Here is a 24,616-nt window from a genome sequence, read left to right on the forward strand (position 1 = left end):
GCCTTTCTTTGCCCAGTATTAGCTGTTTGACCTTGAGCGATTCACTCTCTCAGAGCCTCCACTTTTGAGCTGTGAAATGGAATCATGATAAAAATGTTGTCATAACTTCACATGACAGAGCGGCCGGCATGCAGGCTCACATCCCGGATTCACATGAGTTCACTATCTGTTTTCATAAAGAAACACGTCCTAAGGCAATGCCGAGCCAGGCCATACATGTCGATTTGATGTCTGCTTTCCAGCTACCTGGCCTCCTGGCAGGGTCAGCTCGGGCGATATACAGAACAGCATTTCCAGCCACCCCCACGACTGAAGAAAGCCCACCCCCCACCTAGGACTGCATGACATCATCTTATTATGTTCCCTTTCCTGAAGAAACAAAAAGGGTTGTATTTTAAAATTACATATTTTTTCTATTTATATTTATTATGAAACAATTATAGCAACAATAAAGGGAATTTAAAACAAATTTATTACTGTGTTTTGTCATCTGATTTTTAAAAATATGTCAATAATTACTAATATGCCCTTAATAATAGGACAATAATTATTAATATTCTTTCATACAATGTGAATTTGTATATATAATTGTATAAATTTATAATACAATTACTTAAAATATGTTATAAGATTTTAAAATATTTTTCAATGGCCTTTTGATGATTATTCAAATATCATTAATTTAAGGAATATCCTTAAACGTTCTCATGCATACAGCTCTTTGATTCCTCTGAACTCAGTATGGTAATGGACTCTTCTTTAGATTCAATTCTGAGGAGTAAGACTGCTTGATCAAGCAAGGGATTGTTTTTCCACTGTTCAGCCTCACAAAGAATGTGTTGTAAGTTCTACATAAGGAAAATTAATGACTCATATATAGCTCATTTCCCCAGATAGTTCCTGTAGCTCCTTTAAAAACAATCACTCAGCCCTTGTGGATTGCAGTGTGTTGATATGACTGGAAACCCTGAGCACTGAAGTCCAAGGTCAGCGGCTTGCCGTCAACAGTCAGTCAGCGACTGGCCAGGCCATCAGGTTTCCTCGCCTGGACTGAGCCTCCGGGTTTCCTCGCCTGGACTGAGCCTTTGGGTTACCTCGTCTAGACTGACACTTCCAGTTACCTATTCTGTACTGAGCCTTTGGGTTGCCTCATCTGGACTGAGCCTTCTGGTTACCTTGTCTGGACGGAACCTTTGGGTTTCCTCGTCTGGACTGAGCCTTGGCCAGGCTTCTTCCTGCCTCTGGGACCTGGAACTCCCTATCCTTAGAGCATTTGCTTTAGAAAATGTATTATTGTATGTTCTTTCTCTGCCATTTGATACCTAAATCTTTCTAAAAGTCTCTTGCTGGTTGTACAACCCAGGACTGTCTTTCTCAAGGAGCTGAGAGCTGTCCCTTCAAAATGTGATCACTGGGAAGATGGCGTCATCTCCCGTCCCTGTGGAAGGATGGAGCCCGGCCTTGGTGGGTGCCTGGCTCTAAGCTGTGCAACCATCTCCTATCATGAAGATGGGAGCAGCTCTCTGTTTCTTTGCAGGAAGCCAATTAACAGACACTGATGGCCCCGATCTCCTTTCTAGCCCAACTTGTAGAAACCCTCTCATCCTTTGTTTCAGTGGAGTTGGGTTTAATCTCTCTCTCCTAGCATAATATACTTGAATAAGGCCTTCTTGCCTTCTTCGCCTTTAACTTCGGTGCAATTTTGTCCTGACATGGCTTTAGGAATTCTTCCTTTCAGTGTTGATATTATCCAAACAGGACTACCCTGAAGATCCCTGGAGAACACGTTCTAGAACTCTTAATGCCCACTCGCGACAGACTCCCGGAACACCACTGCTTCTAGCACGTGGAATAGAGAGGGATTCAGGATGAGCTTTGTAGCCAGGTGAGTCTGGTCCCCATCCCTGCCTCTGCTTGGCTTCTGGAAGATCCTCGTCCACTTCCTGCTTCTGAGTTCTTAGCTACAAAACAGAGTTCTCCTTAGGTGGGGAGAGAATTAACTCAGGGACATAGCCAAGTGCTTAGCAAGGCTACTAGGGAAGCACTCAATAAAGACAGCTGTCATTACTAAGATCCTCTGCCAAGCAGATGACAACATGGACTTTTCCTGAAAATTTTAATGGGGTATCTTTAGGTTGAGAGGACGGACCCATGCATTTCACACAGGACGCTCCATAGCGTGCACAGTGCTTTTCTGCCATGCTGCACGAAAGCTGTTTATCATTTCGCTCACGACTGCAATCAAGGCTGATTGGTGCAATTTTCTCATCTATTTCATGATGAGTGTTGAAATATAGAATATATAATTTTAAGAGCTGGGAAAAGTAATTTTTAGAGCGGAGAAGGTATCAGAGAAAAAACACAATCACAACTTCAGAATTTGATTTCTGGTCTAAATATTAATGAGTATACTTTGAAATGGTAATTATATTTAAAGAATCTACATGAAAAAGTATTAGTTCTTATGATACTCACATATTTATTTACATTTCTGAAAATGAATTGAATGCGTTTACTTTTAAATTTATGTATGCTAAACGATAAACATCCGCAATTGAATGTGTGTAAAAGCAGGCAATACGATTTTGTAAGATTGCTATTTTAACACTTCCAAATAGGACATTCAATTCATATAATTTAATCTCTTTTTTAAAAATATTGAATGCTATAGATTATTATTATTTACCCCATTTTTAGTTTAATACCTTTGCTATAGCCATTCTACTGGCTAATTTTCATGATTTCATAAACACTTCATATAATATTTATTGGTTAATTTTTTTTACAATCTTCCTGGGAAAATGAGATGGCTCTATAGCTTACTAATGAACCACATATATAAGATACAATAATCTCTCAAAGACACCCCAGGACCTAAAGAACATCTCAGGTGCACGGAAGGGGAATCCTCTGAAACAAGAGGGGGAGGAAGTGAAAACGTGTCCATGCAAAGGAAACAAAAAGGCCAAGAATCCTTCTACGAATTCCTCTGTGGAACTCTGATCAATAAACGACCTGCGTGTCATCTACGACCAAGAGGCTCACGTTAACACAAGGCTTCCTTTTTATCATTTTCAAAATGATGCATTCCTGTCACAGATAACTTAGAAAACAAAATAATTTTTAAAATGAAAGCAACAATAGCTAGAAAAGCCATCACTGAGAGAAAACCACAGTTAATATTTTATTCTATTTTCTTCCATTTTTTAATGAATATGCCTAGCACAGAAACGTTCACTTTCTGATCAGTGATTGTTTATTACAACCTGCAATTAGGAGTCTTAATTTAAATACATCCAGCCCTTTCTTTCATCTCCTTCATTACCATATTCAACAAAAATAGGAACAATGCAGAAAAATGTTGCCCAAATAAATTTTTCAAAAATGGGAAATAAATGTATTTATCATTTGATAATATTATTATGGAAATGTATTTCCCTTTTACATGTTTCCATTAAAGGCAGTCTGAAATTCCAGATTTAAATTTAAAAAAAGCAACTACAGATAGAGAATATTATTTTTGAGGACATTTTCAATTTAAGAAAACAAATCAAACTTTGAAAGACAAATCTTTATTCAAAGCTTCTAACTTTAGACTGATAACTCTTTAAGGCCAAATTCTCACTGAGTCACATACTAGGACACGGTGGCACCCGGCCACGGTGAGCACATCGCCGCCTGGCTGTGGAGACACCTCTGCGGTCAGGTGGGTGGGGCCCGGGTAGGGCCCTGCTGCACCTCCAGGCTCCGGGCAGCACCACCAGTGAGGTGTGTCTCCCGGAGGAAGGTTCAGTCCCTACCTACCCTAGGAACCATGAGCAGCAAACTGGCCAGACCCTGGGGCAAATTTGTATCTGACTTGTTGAAAACAATTTCAATAGCAGCAGCAGCAACAGAATCTAAAGTTCTTGGAACAAATTATTGTAAGTGGACGTCCTAAAACACATCTCTCCCCCACAACACACACAAACACCATATACCACATACACACAGACACACCGTCACCCATTCATCCTGCCTGGATGAGCAACAGGGTGACAGCTAGAACCCACGTACCGGGTGGGAATGGGGGATGGGTCCGGACCGTCCATTCCAATTTTGCTATTTCAATGGACCATGCGGAACAAACAGTCCTCTCATTCTGCAAGCTCGAAGGGCATCTTACTGTATGAAAGCATCTAAAGTGCAAAAGATCCCTACCTTGTGAACTTTAAACAGCACCTCACAGAGGTGGTAGGTCCTTTCTGCTCGCACCCAGTCGAATGTGCTCACCTGCAAGAAACAGAAAACGTTCCATGAAAAGCAGCATGCTACTTTTAGTTGAAAATTTTAAAAATTTACAATAGTGTGACTGCATGTGTGTCTACCTCAATTAAATCCTAAGTCCCCATTAGTATAAATTGGTCACAATAAACTTTATGTACTGCTGAGTTTTGATGAGTCGCCACGTCCTCATCTCTGTCAGTTTGTGGCAAATATAATAGCTCCATTACTGACAGGAAAATGTCTATCTCCTTTATCTTATCTTAGATAGATAAGATTGATATCTATGATATCTTGTCTATCACACACAATTGGGCATAATTTTTGAAAATCATTTTGGATTCCTTTTAAATTAGGAATTTCAGGTAACATTTAATGCACGTGAAAGTGAATGAGTTTATATATTTACTGGCGCAGAAAAACGGACAGAAAATATTGGGTAGATGGTCTTTTGCTTTTTAGAAATAAACTTAGTTCTATTTCAGAAGTGAATGAAAAACTTACTAACCAATTTAATCAAATACATTTTTCATTGGTCTGACCTGTTGTAGTTCACAACTATTTTAATAATAATGACTAAACTAATCTCACTTTTGAATAATGCCCTACAGTTTACAATTCAAGTTCAGATATATAATCTCGAAGTTAAATTATTTCATGCAGAAAAATTTAAGATATTCAAGAGTGAGTGTAACAAATTTGATGTTTTTTATTGTTGACCCTGCACTTTTTCCTTCAGCCAGCAAAAATAATCCAAAGTGCACTGAATTATGTCTTTGAAACTCTGAAATTGTCTTGGCTTCAATTAATTGGTGACTTTCTGGTAATCCTTGCACCAAACAAAATTCTCAAGACATTTTTAAAGTCATCACAAGTGAAATGTGAAAAATTACACAAATAGTTTGCCATTTAATATTTAATTGCCCTAGAGTCAGCTCATTGCAATTGTGATTTCGGCAATAAAACGGTAAGTAAAGGGAACAATTTGAAAGTGAGAATGGCCAATTAGAATACGAACTTTAAAGTTCCTTTTGGATCTAGTATTCAGGTCATAAGAGCTACATCTTGAATTTGCTAGAGAGAGTTTCAGGTGCTTATTTCAGAGTTTAAAAGCCAGAAACTCCAGCACCTCTTCTCTTGAGAGCTGGGGAGCCATGCTGATGGATGCCTGAAATAAAACATCACCCTGAATTCCACAGCAGTGCCCACTGGTTCCTCAACACTGCACCTGCCTCTCCCTTCCCTCTCCTGTTCCCACCCTGGCCAGTGTTTTATGCTACTGCCTAATGTCACAGCTCAGGTGCTGGTTCTATAACTGGAAAATACAGAATTATGGATCCACCATTTTTAACTTTCCCAGTTAGGACAATGCTGCTTATTTTTGGAGGCTGTAAATATAAAGAGGAAAAAAACCCACTAAACACCCTATTCAGAGACATCTTCCCAAGCTTACTTGTTGCTGTAAATATACCTTATACATATTCATGGTTCTATACTTTTCAAAATATACTTTGTAATATCAGCATTTTCCCGTGTCATTAAATGTTATTCAGAAATACAACTGTAACTACTGCTTAGAATTTCCGCTTGGAGTTACGGTTTTCATAAGCTTTATCTTTGTGACGGACATTGTAGATTGCTTTTAGGTTTCACCATTGTCACAGTGCTGTGATTAATATATGTGGTCACTGTATTAGATTATGTCACATTGAATATATTTTCCATACTAGTCTGTTATCAACATGTGGCAGAACAGCAGGGATCTGAGTCCTGTTCTAAGACAAAGCTTGGAGGAGGCTGTGCTCTTTGCTGTGCGCAGAAGGCAGGTCTAGTCTCTCCCTCCTTCCGCTGCATCCATCATCCATTTATTAAGCCCCTTTCTGTTCCTCCCTGTGGCGTCTGCTGTTCTTGCCGTAGTCCTGCCTTCCTCCTACTCTTTTACTCCTCCTGCCAGTGGCCGTGTCTCCCCCGGGGAACCCTTCTCCGCTCCCAGAGCTATGACCTTGCCCCAGCCCAGGGAGGCGAGGCGCAGTCCACACACAGTTCAGGCCAGAATTCTCACCGTCTTCGCCATCATGATTGATTCGGGGAAGAGAATGTGCCTTGATTGGAGACACAGGTAAGAAGGTGTTTGGGCTTCCGATGGAACCATTTCTATTGTGGACTTGAAGAAAATGCTGCCACCCTGAGAGCCGTGGGAAGTCCCCTTGAGCCCCGTGGATGTTATGCGTGTGGAAGTATCTACACTAGCTCCTGGCTGTGATAACGCACCACAGGACAAAAGTGTTAGGAACAGGGGAGGTGGGGGAGGTGAGGGGCACAGGCTACTCTTCACCTTCCACTCAGTTTTCTGTAAATCTAAAATCGTCCACAAAACAAGTCTATTGATTAAAAAAAAAAAAAAAAAAAAAAAGCAGGTCTTTCTCATCATTGTTCCTTCCCTGCCTACCTGAACCTCATGGCTTCTCGAGGACTCAGCTCAGACCCAGCCCTGAGGCCTTTCCTGACAGCCTTGGCAGGTCTCCCTCCCCTCTTCCAAGTCCCAGCGGCCCTGCCATCCGCTCCGCCCTGCTGACCCGCAGCCGAGGTGCCTTCACGTGTGTGATCCTTTCTGCAGGGCACCCTCAGCCCGGCTCCAGCCTGCCACAGATATCCTTCCTCTCCCTACGTGGCTGTGACGTGAACACTTCCCTAATTCAGTGAAAGTGCAGGCATCAGGTTCCTCTGAGTTTCCGCCAGAAAAAAATTATCACCAAAAAATTCATCATGTCCTTTAGGGCTCTTCTCACTTTTTATTTCACTAGTTATAGCTCTAGAAAATATCTAGGCTACAACAATTCAATGCTGAACATGACCATGTAACAGAAGGGGATTATTTAAGATAAAACTATTTCTAAGGTATCCAGAAGAGCATCTCGTGCGTTGGTCAAGGTTCTGCGCAGCTTGTAGTTCAGATAGGAGGTAGGCTGCTGCAACAGACGTGAAAAAACTTGGCTAAATTGAGCTTAATGTTAGGAAAGCTAGTAAAAGCCCTCTCTGTACACGTATACAAATGTGTGTGTGTGCGTGTGTATACAGTCATGCACACATCACAACACTTCAGTCAACAATGGACTGCATAGACCACAGTGGCCCCATAGGTTCTAATGGAGCATATACAGAAACCCGGTGGATGGAACTTGATACTGGCCTTGCAGATCGACTAGAGGAAGGGAGTCATAGTCAGTAATGGTGCTGGAGCATTTGGTTTTCTATATGTAAATACACATAAATAAAAATATACAGATCATCCAGGTTTCTGTAAGTACACCCTATGATGTTTGCACAATGACAAAATTGCCTAACTCTGCATTTTCTGGAATATATACCTGTCCTTAAGCAATGCGTGGCTATACACACATATGTGTATTAATACATGTGTGTGTATATATATAGCTTTGTGTGTATATATACACACACACACATATAATTAGAAGATTAATGTAAAGCTCAAAATTCAAGGTGTGCATAGCCCACGATGCAGTGACGATATTGGAAGCCTGGAGTACTGTTCTGAAGCAGGGCATGCCTAGTGTGTTTGTGCCATGCCTGAGTGTGGCCAGGCGTCACCTGCCGATGCAGATTCCTGCACCCCATCTGAGCGGTTCAGATTTAGCAAGTTTGGAGTGAGGCTCAGAGACCCTGACTTTTTATTTTTAAGCAATTTACTGTTGATGTATTCATCATGACTCCCAAAGTGCAGCATAGCCAGCAACAGCCTCGGCATCTCTGGGTCCCTGTTGGTGATGTCAAGTCTCAGGTCCGCACCAGACCTGCCATATCAGAGCCTGTGGTTTTAGGAAGCATTCCCAGGTGATTCGTAGGAACATTGGTGTTCTTGATGTTTTATTGGGGGAGTCTGACATGGTGGTCTTGTGGGAAAACAACCTGAGGATAAGAAGCCTGACACCTTTTAAAAGGGAAGGAGGCCGAGGGTGGGATGGAAGCAGCTGCTGTGAATTGCAAAGCAGAGGCATGTTCAATCACCGCTCATCGGAAAAACGAATTCCTGACTTGGTGAACGACTGGCTGGCTCCACGCCACGGCTTCCTGAAGTCCAGGGCTCCCTACCGCAGTCACCGCGGCTTATTTTACACGGTTTTCCGGGACCGCGCCTCTTCTGTTGGAAGAGGGGAACCCTCTGCTGAGAGGAACCCTGGCAGCGTGGGCGTCTCTGAGGCTGTTTATCAGCCGATTTTCTCTGGGGAGTGAGTTTGCATGTCGGGGGAGAGATCCACTGGCTCTACCATCGCGCTTCTTGCTCAGAGCAGGGACTTAACACCGGGGCGAGGAAACACGAGGTATGCGGATGCCTGGATTTCTCCAGACTCGCACGGAACAAGAGACATAACCAAGCTTTGTGAGACAGTAGACAAGGTGGCTGGTTTTGTAACTGCATATCATCACTACGTTTTTCCAAATAATGGCAATTGATAGTTTTCTAAGTATCTGGCCACATTTGGCTTCAAATGGAGCAGAAATTGTAGATTACACAATGCTATATCTTGGTACCTTTGACTATTATTGTAGAACAATGAATATGTGTCCCCAGAACAATAGTTTGCTCCATTTACAAATCTTCATTTGAATTATTTTTTCCAAGTAATATTTTTAACGATAGAATATACCTATGTAATATTCTTAAAATTGTGAATATTTCTTGCATATGGATAGGCAGTTGCTATATCATTGATATATTAATTCCATACAATTCTGTAAAATTGACTTTAAACTTAATTTAACGCATTTTAATGTTTGAAAACAGGAATAACTGAAACATCTTTCAGATTCCAATGTACAAATCAGAAATAAATACTCTGGCTAACGAAGGACAGTAGGGTGTGTGAGAAAGAGTCGAGAGTCCCGGCTTTAATCCTAGCTCTTCCAGCATCTCCTGGTGCATGGGAAAGACAGAGATTAGGGACCCACCAGAGTGGGCTGGGCCCTCCTTACGGAACAACTGAGCTGTGAAACATGGATCTGCTTTTTCCACTCCAATTCCTCCTTTCCATTCTTCTATCCCGTTTCCCTTCTGCTACGGTTGGAGTCTGTGACTCCGCCCAAATCTCATATCAAATTATCATCCTCACTGTTGGAGGTGGAGCCTGGTGGGAGATGATTGGATCATGGGGGTGGATTTGGTCTTTGGTGCTGTTCTCATAATAGAGTTCTCATGAGATCTGACTGTTGAAAAGTGTGTGGTGGCATCTTCTCCCTTCCTCTCTCCCTCCTTCTCTGGCTATGGTGCTGTTCTCGTGACAGAGTTCTCATGAGATCCGATTGTTTAAAAGTGTGGCATCTCCTCCTGCTCCCTTCCTCCTTCTCTGGCCATGTAAGACATACCTACTTCCCCTGTGCCTTCTGCCACGATTGTAAGTTTCCTGAGGCCTCCCCAGACATGCTTCCTGTACAGCCTGTGGAACTGTGGGTCAGTTAAACCTCTTTTCTTTATAAACTACCCAGTGTCAGGCATTTCTTTAGAGCAATGTGAATGCAGACTAATACACTTTCTTTTCTCTTTTCTCCTTCAATGTTCTTCCTCTTCCTCATCTTGAACGAGCTCAAAAGCCATCGTTTAAAGAAGGACTTTATCTTTTAGTTTTCCCCAAGTTGTCATGATAGTCTTTGGGTCCTTGTAAGATTCACTGAAATTTTCTGACATAGACTGCTAAGATTTGAGGCTCCGTGAATATTTCTACATTATTGCATAGCTCGTGAGGGCCTTGGAATGAAGGGATGGTGCAGTGACCTGGTCATGGGAGTTGGCAATAGTGAGTCATTCAGGGACATTTCACACGGATGGCCCCTGAAGCCTTTGATTTATATTCCAAAGTGTGACAGAAGAGAGATGGCGTTAGTAAGCAGGAGTCTCTCCTTCTGTGGGGAGGAGGGTGGGTGGGTGGTGAGCATCCTATCCAGGCTCTGAGAGTCACGGCCCTGGGTGCTTCTCCCGTGGCTGACACCTCTGCACGCACAGAACTCAGGCGGGGACAGGGAACCAGCATTGAGACGTTCTGTGAGTAATTAACAACCTGTCTCTGATCCAAAAACCTCATGTTTCATGTCAGGATAAAATAAATTCATAATATTGATATTAAAACCTTAACATAAGGTTGTTTTAGATTTGGCCAAAGTAAGACTGCTACTGGCAAACTGCCACCAGTGCCAGGATATAAAGTGTCAGGCCAGAAAAAATATTAATACATTATAAATATTTAGATGTAAATTCATTCACCATATTGTGTGTATTGATTTTGCAATGAGAAGTTGCTGAATATTAATAGATAATTTTGTCTGTTAGATTCAAATGCTTTTAGAGCTTTTTTTTTTTTTGAAATGGAGTTTCATTCTTGTTCCCCAGGCTGGAGTGCAAATATGAAGGGTTGATTTCTCCTTGATAGTCGCATTAGAGAGGATTTGATGACCTCTGCAAAACACTCAGCCCACCACCAAGCATTAACAGGCCCCAGTACTTATTTTATAGATTATTCAACCAGTAACCAGGCAGCATCTTCTCTATGTCAGAGGCGATGCTGGACATGGTGCAGGCAGCAGGAGCCCAGCACGGGCAGCTCCCAGGCCCATGGAAGCCAAATCGCGTTCCCAGTGTTTTATCAAGAGAGAAAACTTCCACACCAGCCATCCTTTGTATGATATTTATAATGTATTAATCATCCTTTCTTAATCTCCCTAAAACCCTCTCAGGCAGGCATTTACAGTCCTCATTCTCATCTTACAGGTGACATTTAGTACTGACAGTTGGAGGCCACCGGAAATTTGTAAACTATAGGAAGTCATCAGGAAGTATACAGATGAAACAAGTCACGTCGATCTAACTTTGGATGGAATATTCATAAAAACCTGCACCTTTTTCTCTCTCCAGTGCATTACTGGTAGTAACTACCACTGAAAAAACACAACTTATCCAGATCCGGAAGAAATGAGTGGTTTCTTTAGCGTGGATCATCAAGGATCCAGTTGGATGAACTCAAGGGTCCTGCGGCCTCACAGCATCGGGAGCTCTCTGCGTCCTGGGTGCCTCCAAAGTTTCTATGGCTACCCAGTTCTTGTCTCTGAACTCAAGACTGGTGGGTCTAACTCTACTCAAAAACCTCCCTTTGGAAATCTTTAAACGTTTCAAACTTACAAAGATCCAGCACTGGCCAATGAGTGCATCCCACAGCTCCCATCTCAGCGAACGGCAGCATCACTGCCGGCTGGAGTCCCTCCTCTCACATCCACACGCCATGGTCTGGGGGTGTGTGCATGGTGTGCATGTGTGGTGTGTGCATGAGTGGTGTGCAGATGTGGTGCGTGCGTGTGTGGTATGTGCGTATGTGGTGTGCACATGTGGTGTGTGGTGTGTGCCTATGGGGTGTGTGTCTATTTGTGTGGTGTGTGCATGTGGTGTGTGTGTGGTATGTGCATGTGTGTGGTATGTGCATGTGTGGTGTGTGCATGTGTGTGTGGGGGGTTTGTGTGGTGTGTGTGCAGTGTGTGCATGTGGTGTGCATGTGGTGTGTGCATGAGTGGTGTCTGTGGTGTGTGTGTGGTGTGTGATGTGTGTGTGTGGTCTGCATGTGTGTGGTGTGTGCATGTGTGTGGGGGTTTGTGTGGTGTGTGTGCGGTGTGTGCATGTGGTGTGTTTGTGGTGTGTGCATGTGGTGTGCGTGTGGTGTGTGCATGAGTGGTGTGTGTGTGTGGTACGTGTGGTGTGTGTGTGTGTGGTGTGTGTGTGTGGTGTGTGTGTGTGTGTGTGTGGTATGTGTGGTGTGTGCATGGGGTGTGCGTGTGGTGTGTCTATGGTGTGTGCATAAGTGGTGTCTGTGGTGTGTGTGGTGTGTCTGTGTGTGGTGTGCACGTGTGTGTGTCTATGTGCACTTCCTAAGCACTACTAGACTCAAAAGCTTCCCAGACTGTGCAGTCTATCTTGGTGTAATTAACAGTTATATATTTACACTTAAAAATTTAAATTATGAAACTATGCTTACTTGAGGATAACAAAATTTATATATTTCAGAGATCTGGGCAGCTAACCTGCCAATGACCAGTTTGGATGGATGCATACAGTTTAGAGTAATATCTGGCTTCCTTAAATTGCAGCCTAATGGTAAATCTGTCTGGGGCTAATTCAACTTCACAGGTTTACTGAATCTTGAGAAGGACTCTCTAGGCTCATCTGGGTCCTCGCTGACCCTTGATAAGGAACAGCGAGGCCTTCAGAACCACAATGATGGAAAGAAGCCCTGCTGATGGCTCTGAAGAGAGAATGGAGATGGTGCCAAGTCATCTTCTGTAGAAATTATTAGAAATTTGCTGTGCAGAAGCTCTTTAGTTTAATGAGATCCCATTTGTCAATTTTGGCTTTTGCTGCCGTTGCTTTTGGTGTTTTAGACATGAAGTCTTTGCCCATGCCTATGTCCTGAATGGTACTACCTAGGTTTTCCTCTAGGATTTTTATGGTATTAGGTCTAACATTTAAGTCTCTAATCCATCTTGAATTAATTTTCACACGTATGTTTATTGCGGCACTATTCACAATAGCAAAGACTTGGAATCAACCCAAATGTCCATCAGTGACAGATTGGATTAAGAAAATGTGGCACATATACACCATGGAATACTATGCAGCCATCAAAAAGGATGAGTTTGTGTCCTTTGTAGGAACATGGATGCAGCTGGAAACCATCATTCTTAGCAAACTATCACAAGAACAGAAAACCAAACACCGTATGTTCTCACTATAGGTGGGAACTGAACAATGAGATCACTTGGACTCAGGAAGGGGAACATCACACACCGGGGCCTATCATGGGGAGGGGGGAGGGGGGAGGGATTGCACTGGGAGTTATACCTGATGTAAATGACGAGTTGATGGGTGCAGCACACCAACATGGCACAAGTATACATATGTAACAAACCTGCACGTTATGCACATGTACCCTACAACTTAAAGTATAATAATAATAATAAATAAATTTTAAAAAAAAGAAATTATTAGAAATTAGAAGTTAATGAAAAGAATCGAGTTCTAGGAATGTTCAGGAGTGTATGCAGAAGGAGAAAGATATGACATATAACTTTTACAGGAAAAGACAAGAAAGGGGTCATGAATACAAGATAAGGTACAGGTTCCCACACCAAAGGTAAAACTGTCTCTGAGGGACTGGAAAGCAAATAAAGGAAGAGACCTCGAGAGGAGCAAAGAGTGGGCAGAGGAGAGACAGAGAGAAAGACAGAGATAGATGATTCAGACAGAGGGAGAGACACAGATAGAGAGAGACAGATGGAGAAAGAGAGAGGGAGAGATAGAAAGAGATAGTGACAGAGACAGGGAGAGACAGAGACAGGGAGAGATATGGAGGGAGGAGCCGCAGCATCTGGAATGGAAAAAGCGATGTTGCCCGTGGAAACAGGGTTTGTCTGTTAGTTTTTTATTGTTTTCAAATAGTTTAAATGCCCAAGAAAGAAACCCTAACAAACCACGGCAAAGCCAGGTGGCGGAGAGCACAGTCTCTGTGGGCCAGAGGAAGGGCAGGAGGCGGGCAGCCCTGGGGAAGGGAAGCCCCAACCCAGCAGGCTAAGGTGTGGGCACTTCCTCTACGTGGATGAGGAGTTTGCGATTTCCACTTCCTTCCTGGACACATGGAAACGTGACTTTGGCTTCCCGGCACACATAGCTGCTCCTGTGGCTTTGGGCAAGCCAGATTCCTGCCCCTCACCCCAGTGCCATGCGCCCTCCTCAGCCCTCACTCCCCACAACCATATTCTGGTTTCAGATCCCCAGGAAATGATTCTCTGCCCCTTGCAAATGCACTGCCCAGCCAGTGTGAGCGGCAGCGACCTCAGGACCCTGAGGGAAGACTCACCTACATTTTAACAAAACGAAACTGCATTTAAAATAAGAAACGAACTCTCTAACCACAGCAGGTATGAAGAAAAAGAAGCACAGCTTAAAATTTAGATACATTAGGATTTCTTAAGAATTATTTCAAAATCAAACGTAGTTAAGGACTCATAATTTATAGCTAAGCAGAATACAAATGAATACTGAAGGGAAGCTGCTTATTTGTATTTATTACTTTTTTTCAGGCTAAGTAAACCAGTTTAAAACCAATTATGACAGCAAGTATCAAGAAGAATAATGACAGGCCAAATACTTTAAGGCATAACTTCTGAGTTCCGGAAGATGGAGCTGCAGGTGCCTGCAGGGCAGCGAGCGTGTGGATCGGGGTCTAGATGTGGATCGGGGTCTAGATGTGGGTCTACATGTCAATGGCCCAAAGGCTCTTGGTCTGCGAGGGAGGTTCCATCATTTCACAAATGTCAATGACTTCAGAGACAACCTGCAACGCTCACAGAGCCATGTGAGAACAGAGACTCTGGGAAACTGGGTTTCTAGCTCGAGTCAGCCTTGTTCAAGATGAGATCTGCCAATGGCATCTGTCCTGGCCTCTCCAGTCACTGTTCCCACCAGAATGAGAGGGCTGGAGGTTCCCACTGGGGAAGAAGACCAGAGAGGATACTGCCTGCACTCTGGATTTTCAGTACATTGTAAGACTATTCTGGCATTAAATGCAGTTAATACAACCCACAGTCTCTTAAGAGAGGATTTTAAATAAATTATCCAAAGCAATCCTCAGTCAAATACATTTGTTTACTATTTTATTTACACATGACCTTCATCTGTAAAAGCAAGACTCAAATGAGAAAACAAAAGCAAGTGAATGTGGCTGTTCAATGTGTTGCTGAAATGAAAATACCTATTTTTAGTTATCAGTTATGTTATAACAGGTCTCCATGATAAAACAGTTACGACGTATCAAGATGGAGCTCTGACACTGTGTGCTCTTGGCACTCATCAATAAAATGAGGAGCCTTCAGTTGTCTCAAGAATCAATGGACAGAAGTGCACTAGAAGCTACAAAGGAGTTTACCCACGTTAGCGATTCCAGGGACACTTTGTGACGCTGCAATCAATTTACCAGCCAGGCCTTGCTGAGATGAGTTGGATGCTACGAGCACCTTGGAGTGTCCCAAGGCGGGACATAACTTCCGTGAAGACATATGGCAAAGAAACTTCTCTAACTGTTTTAAACCCTTGTTATTCAATGATTATTGAATTAGGGTCTGCCTATTAGGGTTCGAAGAATCCCTAAGTTCCATAAAAGGCCAACTGGTAAACAGGCTGCGCTGGCAACACGTGCAGTGATATGGGTCCATGGCAGGCCTCCGACACCTCAGCCCGTTCCTGTGTCTCCAGTGTCAGTGGTAAGTGGTCCAGGCTGGCACATGCCGTGCCAGCCACCTCCTCCGAGTCAGCACCTCTGAGATGAGCTGGCATGAATATCTCAGCTCTGCTCAAAACCAAAATCAGCCCAGTCAATCAGATGTTTAACTCTGGGACTTGAATTTGAAAATATGGAGCAAATTAGCAGCAAATGTTAAAGGACATGGTTACACTTGTTTTGAGGAGAATTCAATCATTATTCATGCAAACATTTAGATGAAGTAAGCACAAAGTGCTGGTTTATTTTAAAACCTTGCAACTAAAGACAATGCAGAAAAAGTGCATTAGTAGAAAAACTGCAGTTCGGCTGGAGGGCGAAGTGTGGTTAGTATTGCTGCACCGTCGTCAAATGGTTTGCCAGATGCTCCATGGCCACGTTAGTCAGGTACATCAGGGGAGTTGAGTGGAGGTAGATGGGGCTCTCTGCACTGAATGTGCAGCTTTTCCATAAATCTAAAATTATTCTCAGGTAAAACATTTACTTAAAAAGCCATCCTTATCAATGAAAAGACAGGCAGGGTAATACTGTCTTGATGTCTGGAGGTGAACTTGGTTTTATCTTTTCATTTCCTTTTAATGGAAGAAAGTCCCGTCAACACTGCACGTGACATGCATCCAACATGTGTAGGTACCTGAAGCCATCAGGTTTTTAGTTTGCTTGCAGTTCTGATGGTCAGACTCTCAAAAGTAAAGCTGTTTAAATCGATAAACTTCTAGACATTACACATTACATTTGGTCAGTTTGGGGAGAATGGTACTGGTGGGAATTGGAAAATGAAATTGCAGAACTATAGCATTCAGCCATAAATTTATATTATGGACCCCACTAAAGCAGGCTGCTTATTTTTAAAATAAAACTTGGGAGACATCAGGGAAAAAAAAGCTTTTAAAATTTAGAAATTAGAAACGTCTAAAAAGAAGGTTATATTTTGTTTGCTTCTTGGCTTCTTCAACTACATAATTTATCCTCTAAGACACAGAGCCTCTGCATCCCACCTCCAAACCAGCTGGCATTTGAGGAAGAAATAAGCTCTACAATATCTTAATGGCTATTTGAACTAAACAAAGAAGTGGGTTAATGTATAAATTTGGAGCAATAAATAAGCAATCTACAAGCAGAATCCTTTCCAACCATGTAGAAACAGCAAACGGCAGGACCAAGCACTGTCTTTGTCCTCCTCCAAACACGAGATGAAGCTTCCCCCTCCTACAGGAACAGCCCTCCCGGCAGCCCCCTCTTCCAAACACCAGATGTAGCGTCCCCCTCCTACAGGAACAGCCTTCCCAGCAGCCCCCTCTTCCAAACACCAGATGTAGCTTCCCCCTCCTACAGGATCAACCCTCCCGGCAGCCCCCTCTTCCAAACACCAGATGTAGCTTCCCCCACCTACAGCAACAGCCCTCCCAGCAGCCCCCTCTTCCAAACACCAGACGCAGCTTTCCCCCACCCGGCAGCCCCTCCCTGCGGAGTGTCAAAGGCATCCTTACCGGAGGAGTGCTGAAAACATAGAAGGACGGGCCCTTCAGCGCTAGGAACTTGGGTCTGAAGGTTTGAGAGGAGTCGGCTCCTTGGAGTTTCTCATTTACCCACCCCATATGCACCACCTGCAAAGGGAAACCTTTGAAAATTACAAACCAAGCCTTAATGAGGGCATAATGTCACAGGAGCAGAGTTAAGCACATGAGCAAGCCGTGCTCCCACCAGGTCAACACACCCAGAATCAGGAGATGGGAGAAACGTGGAGATGTCCAATTTTCCAAATCAAGTTCACACAATAGGAATGAATCACATCTTGAATTAAAAATTCAGTTTTGCATTGAACCAGGTTTTACATATGAGCACTTTCAGTTTTGGCAAATGGGTTTCTCAGCTGCCTTAGAGTTGTTGGTTTCATTTATCTTTTAAAAAGGCTGTATTGAATTATATTCTATTAGAAGGTAGTATTTCAGATTTTTCTATGAGGTAGTAAAAACAGCTAATTATATTTTTCATTCCTAGAGTGAACATAGTAGTTGGCATATATGGAAAAATAACCGTTTCCCTTTATGGTTCAACTTCTTAACAACAATGAAATAACGCAAAAATACTAGATTCTTACAATGAGCAGTGAATATTTTTAGCCATATAAAATCCAAACTATAAAAATCAGAATATGATTCAAAAACATTTAAATAGTAATCCAATTTAATAATTCAGTGCATGAATTCAAACTATTATTGAAGAAAAATTCATGTTATCTAAAATTTTAATGTGACACATATTTTGTAGTGAGTACTAGGAGCAATTTCATTATAATTCTTTCATTTTCTCACTCTGCTATTTCAAGGAAAACCAATGAACATATGCTTAGCAGTAAACACTTAGAAAAATAAAAATAAGTTATCACAGAGATCCCGACCACTTTACCAAACGACACTGACCGATGAGCTATGACAAGCTGAGAACCAGCTGGACCTGACACCCCTCCAGCGTGCAAGCCCCACACACCACGAAGCGCCCTCTGCTGGACCGCCTGGGTAAGTCCCGTCACAGCCAGCACGGGATCCACCGAGGGCAAGTCCTGCTTCTGTTATTTGCTTGATAAACCGCTGACGGTCTTCACTCTTAAGCTGGATGAGACTTCCCGGGACGTCGAGAGGCTGGACGACAGAATCAGAGTTCTACGAACGGTATTTCTAGCAATGGGAAAGAAAATTACCAGCACTGTTCTGCAGGGCGGGGCGCGTAGCCGAACAGCTAACATCATCGTGGTTTTCAGTGTTGAATACGAATCACCGAATGCGTTAAACGTTTTAATGTTGTCTTTCTTGACTGTTCTGGATTTACAAGGCTTTTAAAAGTAACCCAAATATTTCACTGGATCATGAACTTCCAAGTTCCTAATGGGTTATCCTTACGTCCCACGGAGGCTCAGGAACCACATCGATGTGGTGTTAATATGATGATAACAGAGGACGACTTTATCTCCCCAGAGACCCTCCCCAGCAAAGCACATTTAACATTGCCAAGGCTCTCTTTTTCCATCATGAAATGGGATAGAATTATAGATCTCACGTGAGAACTGTGGGAATTTCACAGGGTACCACAGGAAGCCCCTCGTAAGGCACTAGCTGGGGGCAAAGGCCGAGGACATTCATACCTGGAAAAGCCACTAATGTGTAATTTACTCCTCCAGTGTCTGAATTTGAAGCCAAATACACAGATTATTTAAAAATATCTAATAGATTTTTTTTTTCCTTTTTTGTCTGGTTGGGTCACATATTTTTGTTGGTTATAACACTTGCATTTATACTCTGTAAATCACAAAAAGCTCCATTTAAAAATGCATTTTTTCTAGCAAATTTAGCAGATGCTCGATGTTTCCATAATTAATGTGAATTCAATGAGTGATTAATTCCAACTCGCTACTGCACGAGTGCAGGGATTTGTACAGTTTAAGATAGGATTCATTGAAGCACAGTTACTATAAAAACAATTATAGGATTCATTGAAGCACAGTTACCAAAAACAACTAATTGCAAACACGGAGGCTTCCACACGGTCATGAAAAGAATATTACGTGGGCAGTTTGTTCAGCAAGAAAAGAGTTCACATTCCAGGAGGACCAGGCACACGGCCCTGAGCAGCTGCCTGGGTCATCTTACGCGCACTTGAGTGCATTGCTGAAGCCTTGAGGAGCCCGTATTAGGCCAGGTTTCACAAGCAATGATGACCATATCTTCAAATCCAAATCTTCAGGAGCCTCTGGCCACCGCATAATTGCAGCAGGCAAAAACAAGTTCACCGTATTTGTCAGGATGGCTGAGTGGAAGACCTTTCTCTTATTGATTAGCATCGAAGTGTGGAACCAGAATTTCTAGAAAATGTAGGAAGTTGCTTGAGTCCTAAATTATTGCAAACTTTTAAGAATCAGCAACAAGCACAAAAAGTCTGGTTTGACCCCATATTTATTACGAGGAGTCACACCAAGATCCTCGTCAAATCACAGAGTTAGTATGAAGGAGGGGTAGAGAATAATCACATCCAGAAAAATCAGCAAAATAAAAAACGAGGGAATGGTGAACACATTCCCTCTGCAGGTCCCTGGCAACGTGGTCTGAGATTCTTTAACATTCATAAAACAAATATTTCCTCTGATGAGAAATTCTAAGGGTCAAAGCCTGATTAGATTCATACGGGGTAGAGAGATTTAAAGTGATATTTTGCTTTTGCCTGTAGGGCAGACAAACTCTGATGGTTTTACTTCCTTCATTTCCCCAGCCCTCCCCATCACCACCCTGGCCCCAGGCCGGAGTCTTGCTCTGTCGCCCAGGCTGGAGTGCAGTGGCACGCTCTCGGCTCACTGCAACCTCTGCCTCCAGGGTTGAAGCAATTCTCCTGCCTCAGCCTCCCAGGTAGCTGGGATTATAGGCGTGTGCCACCACGCCCGGCTAATTTTTGTATTTTTGGTAGAGATGGGGTTTCACCATGTTGGCCACTCTGGTCTTGAACTCCTGGCCTCGTGATCTGCCCGCCTCAGCTCCCTCATTTTTTAAGTCATGTGTTCACACACTGTTGAGTTTCCCTGATCTTACTCTTTCTGTTCACGAAACACTTAATCATACACTGCAATTTAGATTTCACAAGGGATGAACTGTGAACAGGAAACTGAAGTGCAGGAACTTAATCTATGACAGGGCTGTAACACTCAGGAATATCTAAATACAGAGGACAGATGGGTGAGAGATTGATTTACATTACAGGTAGATCAAGGGAGAGTAAGTTGGAAGTATGCATTCTTGAATTCTTGGCGAAAATAGAGAACTTGGGATTGTTTTTCTAGCATGGCAGCAGCAAGCCTTCTTTTAGGAGGAGTGCTTGATCACGCGGTGGAATTACCATCTAATTCAGATTCAGTAGAGTTACTCTCTTTCTGAGGAGCTCCAGGTACCAGCTGGAATCTGAGCACCCAGACCTGGGAGGCCCCATGAGCTGCACACCCACCTCCCTGCCCCAGGGCTGCTCTTTCTTCCCCCTGGGCTGGGACAGTGTTGGGCTCTTCTTCTTTTCTGTATCTGGTTGACACAGTGTTTGGCACAAAGTTCAAGGAGAGTTATGTATCAAGGAGTGAATAAAGAGCTACTGTAAGCCCAAAATGGCAATAACAGACTGCCAGTAATCTGAAATATGTTAGTTGGATGTGAGCTTAATTAAATCACACATGTAATTGAATTATGCTAGATTTAGTGAAGAAATACGTTATAGCTTTGCTATTGTTGGAAACATCGGATGCTTTCTGAATCTTTCTTGGGTATATGCAGTTCATAAATAATTTTAAGCAAAGCTAATTTTATCTTCTACATTATGAATTTTGTAATTACACGTTCCAAGAAGTGTGTATTACACTTTTAGACACATCTCCCTGATTGTACCACCTTAATAAAATTAAGATGTCATAACCATTATAATAAATATATTTTTTATCTTTTCTGATACCATTTCTATAAGAAAGTCATTTTCTTTTCACCTGATCAGTCAAGATAATCAAACGTCCACCAGATGATAACATGCAGCTGGTCTTTTCCTTTAGCTAGAAAAAGCCAGAATTACTTGTGTTATTCAGGGTTTTCTGCAGGGGGTCGGGGTGATTTGGCGATTAAAGCATCAATATCTACGTAAATTAAATTTCAGGTTATTCAAAAATAAGTTTAATTTGGAAAGAAATAGGGCTGCTTGCTGTTTGGTGGGGTGGGCATATGTGTGTCTGCAGTGTTTGGTGGGTGGGCATGTGTGTGCTGTGTTTGGTGGGGTGGGCATGTGTGTGTCTGCTGTGTTTGGTGGGGTGGGCATGTGTGTGTCTGCAGTGTTTGGTGGGTGGGCATGTGTGTGTCTGCAGTGTTTGGTGGGTGGGCATGTGTGTGTCTGCTGTGTTTGGTGGGGTGGGCATGTGTGTGTCTGCAGTGTTTGGTGGGTGGGCATGTGTGTGTCTGCAGTGTTTGGTGGGTGGGCATGTGTGTGTCTGCTGTGTTTGGTGGGGTGGGCATGTGTGTGTCTGCAGTGTTTGGTGGGGTGGGCATGTGTGTGTCTGCAGTGTTTGGTGGGTGGGCATGTGTGTGTCTGCAGTGTTTGGTGGGTGGGCATGTGTGTGTCTGCAGTGTTTGGTGGGTGGGCATGTGTGTGTCTGCAGTGTTTGGTGGGGTGGGCATGTGTGTGTCTGCAGTGTTTGGTGGGGTGGGCATGTGTGTGTCTGCTGTGTTTGGTGGGGTGGGCATGTGTGTGTCTGCAGTGTTTGGTGGGGTGGGCATGTGTGTGTCTGCAGTGTTTGGTGGGGTGGGCATGTGTGTGTCTGTAGTTATGTTGGTGTTGTTTGGTGGTGTTGTTTGGTGGTGGTGTTTGGTGGGTGGTCATGTGTGTGTCTGCAGTGTTTGGTGGGTGGGTGTGTGTGTGTCTGCTGTGTTTGGTGGTGTTGTTTGGTGGTGGTGTTTGGTGGTGGTGTTTGGTGGGTGGGCGTGTGTGTGTCTGCAGTTATCTTGGTATTGTTTTCAGGTTAGTCTTTGTCCCAGACAAAAGTGCTCTGGTTTGTGTGATAAATTATTTGGTTATTTTTTATACCAGATACGAGAGTCTAAAAATGCATACATTATGCTTTTTGTAGATTCTCCTAATTCTGTTTTTCATGTGTTTTTGTTTGCCAATTTCACTGGTTGTTAAATACTTTTATTTATCTTTTCACAAAAATTTTTTTCACATAAAATTCACATTTTTCACATTAACAATTATCTCACAATTATTTATTAAATACCAAAATCAAGAATGAATTGTTCAGAGTGAGAAGAAATTTTCTTTCTGTTTTAAAGGGCCTAACGTCTTAAATGCAAACTCCTAACATTTGTACAACACACACCACTTTTGGAGAAAACGTGAAACCATCCTCCACCAAAAGCGCATCCGGATCTAGCAGGGCTAGTTCTTCATCATCCTACATAGTGAAGCTCAGTTCTAAGATTAATTTCCAAATAAGCTACTCCAAGCCGCTAAGTAAATTCAAAGTTGTATAGAACATTTAAGGTTGTAAAAAGGACCTTAAATTACCCAGTACAACTTTCTTGTATTACAGATAAAGAAATTAAACCTCTGGAGTGAATTTGTTAAAATTACACCACCAGATAAGGGTCTGGTCAGGGTTATTAGGTCCACGGTTTGCCTTTGGCTTTTTGCTTTGTCAAACAAGGCCACCCAGATGGATGTGAAACACACAACGTTTAACATGTGGTAGAATTTCACCAAGATGAAGCAAAAACAAGGCCACCCACTGCCTCTGAGGTCTCCGGAAGACAGACGGTCCTTCAACGTGCTCCGTACCAGGAGATGTGCTCCCTACAGGTTTTTATGTTTCTCTGAACTATTATTTCATCATCTCTTGTGAGTCGATGATAAGGAGGATTAAATTCCAAAGTAAAAAGAAAATGCCTTCCTCTCCGGAGCAGTGCTCTTTCCAACATGAGAAGTAATTCCAGAACAGCTACGAAAGTCAGCATGTTCTCTGAAGCACATAAAGGCCAAGTCCGTAAACGCTGCCCATTCCCACGCACGCTCTCCACCTGTGGGCATCGCCGTTTAGCATCAAGGATCTGTCTGCAAGGTGACAAGCCCTCTGGGGGCCGGGAGAGGATGGCTGTCCTCGTGGCAAACAAACTGAGAAACAGAGAAGCAGCAGCCAACACTGAGAAACACCAGAAGCTGCGGCTCCTCCCAAGATCTCGGAAGAGTCTCAGGTTTGCCATAACGAGGATCTCAGGAGACATTCTGCTAATTTGAGTGTGTGAATAAGACACAATATCAAATGGTGAATAAGACACAATATCAAATGGTGAATTATTCATAGAGACTATGGCAAAACTTTGGCCCACCGTCCCACCAGCCTTGATAAAAAGGTGGAGATAAAGTGTTTCCTGTGTGAACCATAGAGAGATATGCACTTTGTGGAAAAGCTTCAGAACTTCTGTTACAAAAACACATAGTAGGGAAATTATGCATAAGAATATGAAACGAATCCTATATTAATTTGAAGAATTTATAGAAATAATCATTAAATAGCTATGCAAACAAAAATAGTTGATGGTAAATTTAGAATACTATTAAGAGATAAAAGATTTAGAAGAACTATTTATTCTGTTTCTTTTCTAATGTAGAAATGTTGACTAGAGAGGTTTAATTTAAAACACAGCCCTATTTTCCCATTCTTTTAGTAAATATTTGATAGGCAGGAGACCTCTTCTAAAGTCCTCCATCATGAATTCAAATATTCTTGCTAAGCACTATTTTGTGCGCTATTTAAAGCAAATTGAACACATTTTTCTCAGTTTTCTTGAGGCTATGATGCATGTTTCTTTAAGCCCATAAGAGATATAACCAAAAATGAATGAACTGTAAGTAACATACTCCCTTACATTACAAGTTAAACCGTAAGTTTATTATAAAGGAAACAGAAGAATAACACAGTGGCTTAAAAGCTGATTTGCCTGATATTCAAACAGCTTGATTACAATAGAGTTTTCCTAAGTACTCACAGACCTGGGAAGTGAGCAGAAAATCAGGCCTGAGGGTGGCTACAAAGGTAGCCATCGTGAATCCAGGACAACGTTAAGGGCATTGGGCTCCAGGTGAACAAACTGCCTGGATCTGGGGATGGCAGGATCCTATCCACCGGCAATAACACCCATTGGGTCAAAGCCCTCCTGAGAGTGAAGCTTTCCTAGTAAGGATTTTATTTAAGAAAATAATATAATGCTTAAAATTTCAAATTGCACAGGTGTGTCATTACAAAGCCCTTCTCAGTTTAAACAAACATATCTAAATCATCATTTAAATCATGATTTCTTACAAAAAAACATAACTGCCAATGGAGAAATCATCCATACACAGGAGATCAGAATGACCTATGCTATTCCCATAGACAGAGCATTTTTACAGAATTAACAGGGAGGGCAGAGACCACAAAATGCAGTCTGAAATGTGCTAACGTTTTCCTATCAACATTTCCA

At 42.5% G+C, this 24,616-nt stretch overlaps 1 protein-coding gene across 1 annotated transcript in view; it reads right to left on the bottom strand.

The window, feature by feature from the left end:
• SNTG2 (syntrophin gamma 2) overlaps positions 1–24,616 on the bottom strand; it is a 374,485-nt gene that overhangs the window by 78,058 nt on the left and 271,811 nt on the right. The window contains exons 12-13 of the mRNA XM_028832026.2: positions 17,081–17,197; positions 4,201–4,272 (exon numbers count right to left, since the gene is read on the bottom strand). Coding sequence (XP_028687859.2) covers positions 4,201–4,272; positions 17,081–17,197 — 189 coding nt within the window. The remainder of the gene's footprint in view (positions 1–4,200; positions 4,273–17,080; positions 17,198–24,616) is intronic.

The sequence above is a fragment of the Macaca mulatta genome, chromosome 13, assembly GCF_049350105.2.
Source record: "Macaca mulatta isolate MMU2019108-1 chromosome 13, T2T-MMU8v2.0, whole genome shotgun sequence".
Taxonomy (NCBI): Eukaryota; Metazoa; Chordata; class Mammalia; order Primates; family Cercopithecidae; genus Macaca; species Macaca mulatta.